Raw genomic sequence first — 5,595 nt, 5'->3', positions numbered from 1 at the left:
TATATATATATATATATATATATTTCACTGTGAAGGCTCAGTGGATAGAGCGTCGAGCTTACGATCATGAGGTTGTGAGTTTGAATCCCAGACTGGGCTGTGTGTTGTGTTCTTGAGCAAGGCACTTTATTTCACGTTGCTCCAGTTCACTCAGCTGTAGAAATGAGTTGCGACATCACTGGTGCCAAGCTGTATCGGCCCCTTTGCCTTTCCCTTCGATAACATCGGTGGCGTAGAGAGGGGAGGCCAGTATGCATGGGCGACTGTTGGTCTTCCGAAACAAACTTGTCCGGACTTGTGCTTCGGAGAGGAACTTTCTAGGTTCAATCCCATGGTCACTCATGACCGAAGGAGGTCTCAGCATATTCCCCAACCCATCCCACTGTTTCTCTCTCTCTCTCCTTTCTTTTCCAACAAGGGTAGCCATGTATCTTTACAACATCAAGAGACCTATCTCTATCCTCCTGGAATGCTTTAACCTCTCATCAAACTAATTACACCTGCTTGTTGTTCCCTCACCTGTCGCTGTCTTTTCTTTTCTGTACATTTGAACCATACTCTTTTACTCTTTTACTTGTTTCAGTCATTTGACTGTGGCCATGCTGGAGCACCACCTTTAGTCGAGCAAATCGACCTCAGGACTTATTCTTTGTAAGCCTAGTACTTATTCTATCGGTCTCTTTTGCCAAACCGCTAAGTTACTGGGACATAAACACACCAGCATCGGTTGTCAAGCGATGTTGGGGGGACAAACACACACACACAAACATATACACACACATACATATATATATACATATATACGACGGGCTTCTTTCAGTTTCTGTCTACCAAATCCACTCACAAGGCTTTGGTCGTCCTGAGGCTATAGTAGAAGACATTTGCCCAAGAAGCCACACAGTGGGACTGAACCCAGAACAATGTGGTTGGTAAGCAAGCTACTTACCACACAGCCACTCCTACGCCTATAATTATGTATATAATTATAAATTTAGTATATAAAAATTACCTATGATGTTTTATTTCACACTAACCACTTGATAGAATCATTAACATGATTTTATCCTTAATTCTATAAAAAATAAATAATAATATAAATATATACACACATACACACAGGACAGAATTTTGTAGATTTTTGTCTGCTCTTCTTAAATATTAAATTGAGTATTTTTTAAATTCTTTTTCTCTTCAGTTCCTGGCCCTGTATTAAACTTCACCTATGAGGTCATTGGTACCTCCATCCACCTAGCTTGGCAGCCTCCTGTTGAATTGAATGGCAATATATTCTGGTACCACATCAGTTTTAAAATTATCAGACCCTTAAATTCTTCAAACATGGATAACATCACAGTCACAAATGTACCAAATGGTGACAACATATCAGGTAAATACAAACAACAGCATTATTATTATTATTATTATTATTATTATTATTATTATTAGTATTATTATTATTATTATTATTATTATTATTATTATTATTATTATTATTAAAGGCAGCAAGCTGGCAGAATCGTTAGCATACCAGGTGAAATGCTTAACAGTATTTTGTCTTCATGTTCTGAGTTCAATTTCCACCAAGGTCAACTTTGCTTTTCATTGTTTCAGGGTTGATTTAATAAGTACCAGTGGAACACTGGGGTAGATGTAATTCTCTTGTCCCCTGCCCCAAATTTCAGGCCTTGTGCCTTAAGTAGAAAGGGTTATTATTATTTTAATTTATTTTGGTAGTTTCATGCTACCACCTAATGCACTATGCAGCACTATGCTTTTACTGTTGGAGGCAATGTAGCTGATGCCTCTATCCTGCAACTGACACCCAAGCCGGTGGTGTGTGAAAATCACCTTTCAAGTGTTGGGCCTCATGGAGGCAATGTGGCTGATGTTGGTGTCATGTTGTTTGTTGTTGTTGGCACTCCGTCGCTTACGGCGTCGAGGGTTCCAGTTGATCCGATCAACGGAACAGCCTGCTTGTGTAATTAACGTGCAAGTGGCTGAGCACTCCACAGACACGTGTACCCTTAACGTAGTTCTCGGGGAGATTCAGCGTGACACAGTGTGACAAGGCTGACCCTTTCAATTACAGGCACAACAGAAACAGGAAGTAAGAGTGAGAGAAAGTTGGGGTGAAAGAGTACAGCAGGGTTCACCACCATCCCCTGCCGGAGCCTCGTGGAGCTTTAGGTGTTTTCACTCAATAAACACTCACAACGTCTGGTCTGGGAATTGAAACCGCAATCCTATGACCGCGAATCCGCCGCCCTAACCACTGGGCCATTGCACCTCCACTGGTGTCATGTAAAAAGCACCTTTCAACCATTGGGCCTCACAGAGACTATGTCAGATGACCAAGACTTTTGGCCTTGTGCCACAGTAGAGTAGAAGACCCATCAAGCCAAGTAAAACCACATTTGTGGCAGATAGTGGTGTCACACAATTGGCAGCTGTGTTGGTGGCATGTAAAAGCACCCATTACACTCATGGAGTGGTTGGCGTTAGGAAGGCATGTAGCCATAGAAACCATATCATATGAGAATGGAGTCTGGTGCAGCCCTCAGCTTATCAGCCCTGGTCAATCCATCTCACCCATGGCAGCATGGGAAATGGACGTTAAATGATGAGGATAATGATGATGAAAGATTGGAAGAGTATAGATTCTTCCCGTTGGTGTAATGCACCAGTTTGTTTTGTTTTAGTGCTTAGCGCCTTGTTATATATTAGTGGTTGTTCTGTTGTGAGTGATGCATGTAATGTAGATTGTGCTCGTACCATTTTTATGGTTGCCCCACACTCCCTGAAAGCTCACAATGCCCTCCCCCACAAGAGGTCACCACTCGTCAGTATTAGAACTGCTTCTCTTCAGAGCAAGGGCCAACTTGGAACTCAAAAAAGAACTTACTGAATTACTGCAATCTGACAGATGAAAGAAATAGTGTTAATAAGTAAATGACATTAATTATGATAAGGTAAATCTTACACCTGTCATTGGCAATTAGGGGTGTGGGTAGGGGGCTATAATTACAGTGTAGTTGGATATAAATTTGTCTTTGCTTGTTAATTACGTTACTAGCTATAAAACTTGAAGGGTGATTAAGTGAATATATCAGTATCTTTGTGTCTGTCTGTCTGTCTTTTTGATTACGTGAGAGTATAAATTTGTGTGTGTGCATGCACATGCATGCATTTGTGTGAGTATGAATGTGTATGTCTTTGTATGTATCTCTGTGTGTGTATATGTCTATAAAACTGAATTAGTAAGATTGTATGTGTATATATATATATATATATATGTGTGTGTGTGTGTGTGTGTGTGTGTGTATAGGCGCAGGAGTGGGTGTGTGGTAAGTAGCTTGCTTACCAACCACATGGTCCCGGGTTCAGTTCCACTACATGGCACCTTGGGCAAGTGTCTTCTACTATAGCCTCGGGCCGACCAAAGCCTTGTGAGTGGATTTGGTAGACGGAAACTGAAAGAAGCTTGTCGTATATATGTATATATATATATATGTGTGTGTGTGTGTGTATCTGTGTTTGTCCCCCCCAACATCACTTGACAACCGATGCTGGTGTATTTATGTCCCCATAACTTAGCGCTTCGGCAAAAGAGACTGATAAAATGAGTACTAAGCTTACAAAGAATAAGTTCTGGAGTCGATTTGCTCGACTAAAGGCTGTGCTCCAGCAAGGCCACAGTCAAATGACTGAAAGAAGTAAAAAAAAAAGAGAAAGTGATTTTTAACCTAATTTTTACATGCTATTAATTATAGCTTTATTTGCTTTCAGCTCCACCTTTCATAACAATAATTATTTAATTTTTTGGGGGGTTTTTTTTGACAGTTGACTATATTATTTTACTCTTCTTCCAAGGTTTTCCATTCTTTTAATACATCAAGGTGTGGGTAGGTTTGGGCGGGAAGTGTAATTTGGAAAATTTTTATTGTTGTAGTTGTTATTCCTAGCAGATCGAATGACCCACATCGAGGATTCTCCTCCTCTCTACAAATGTTTTCATTCATCCCTGCCTCCACCTTTATGATTGTTGTGGTTGATGGAATAATTTTCCCATTATGCAGTTGTTTTCTACTTTTCCTTTCATACCTGTGAAAGAGAATAAAAATAAAAATTAAAAATAAAGCACAGAAAGTGAAGCTTATTTTCAATCTGACATTGTATACTTCACGTCAGGAAATAGATAAATAAATAAATAAATAAATAAATAGATAAATAAATAAATAGCGGGGTGGGGGGAGGAAGGAAGAAAAGAAAGAAAGAAAGAACGAAAGAAAAAGAAAAGGAAGTAGAATATAAATAAATAAACAATTAAATAAATAAGTGAAGAAACGAAGGAAAGAAAGAAATGGGAGAGAGAGAGAGAGAGAGAGAGAGAGAGAGATAAAGAGAGAAATAAAGAAAGAAAAACAAAAGGAAGCAGAATATAAATAAATAAATAAACAAATAAGTGAAGAAATGAAGGAAAGAAAGAAAGAAATGAAAGAGTGAAGGAGGAAAAAGAAATAAAAGAGAAACTAAGAAATGAAAGTGAGGGAGAAAGAAAGCAAGAAAGAAAAGAAGGAAATGTGAGAGAGAGAGAAAGAAGAAAAGAAAGAAAGAAGTGAAAGAAAGAAAGGAAGAAATGAAAGAGAGTGGGAAAGAAAAAGAAAAGGTAGTAGAATATAAATAAATGAATAAATAAATAAATAAGTGAAGAAAAGAAGGAAAGAAAGAAATGAGAAAGAGAGAGAGAGAGAGAAAGAAAGAAAGAAAGAAAAACAAAAGGAAGCAGAATATAAATAAACAAATAAATAAATGAAGAAACGAAGGAAAGAAAGAAATGAGAAAAAAGAAAGAAAGAAAGAAATGAAAGAGGAGGAAAAAGAAATAAATGAATGAGGGAGAGAAAGAAAGAGAAACTAAGAAATGAAAGTGAGGGAGAAAGAAAGAAAAGAAGGAAATGTGAGAGAGAGAGAGAAAGAAGAAAAAAAAAGAAAAAAGGAAATGAGAAAGAAAGAAAGAAAGAAAAGAATGAAATGAATGAGAAAGAAACAAAGAAAGGGAAAAGAATGAAATGAGTGAATGAGAGAGAAAAAGAAAGAAAGAAAGAGAACTAAAAAGAGCATGAGAGAAAAAACAAATGAGAAAATAGAAAAGTTAAGAAAAAATGAAAGAAACAAAAAGAAAATGAAAAATTAAATAAAAATATAATAATACCTAAATAAATAAATAAATAACTAAATTCGATGAACAATCATTACCATAAATATATTTTTCGCTTCATTTCCAGATCATAAATTCTATTCAGGATATAACTGAATAGAATTTTTATGGTTTTTTCCAGAATAACAGACAATAACTGAATACAAGTGAATGTAATAATATAATATATCATACACCACATCGAAACGGATGGTGGGGCAAGTGTAGAAATGTGTATGGTGGTGGTGGAGAGAAATAACATTGTGCTTTCGAAATGTTACAACTTTCATCAATTACGAGTCAACTGCCCCCACCACCATCACTACCCCCACCACTACCATACCACCCACTCCCGCCCTCATCTTGCACCCACTCCCACCACTGCCCATATTATTTCAA

At 37.5% G+C, this 5,595-nt stretch overlaps 1 protein-coding gene across 1 annotated transcript in view; it reads left to right on the top strand.

Annotated features, from left to right (window-relative positions):
• Window positions 1–5,595, top strand: part of LOC106871799 (mucin-3A) — a 164,652-nt gene that overhangs the window by 112,788 nt on the left and 46,269 nt on the right. Inside the window, exon 4 of the mRNA XM_052977118.1 lies at window positions 1,196–1,387. Coding sequence (XP_052833078.1) covers window positions 1,196–1,387 — 192 coding nt within the window. The remainder of the gene's footprint in view (window positions 1–1,195; window positions 1,388–5,595) is intronic.

The sequence above is a fragment of the Octopus bimaculoides genome, chromosome 27, assembly GCF_001194135.2.
Source record: "Octopus bimaculoides isolate UCB-OBI-ISO-001 chromosome 27, ASM119413v2, whole genome shotgun sequence".
Taxonomy (NCBI): domain Eukaryota; kingdom Metazoa; phylum Mollusca; class Cephalopoda; order Octopoda; family Octopodidae; genus Octopus; species Octopus bimaculoides.
Note: the sequence above shows the minus strand (reverse complement) of the source record. Positions and strands in the feature narration are given on the sequence as shown.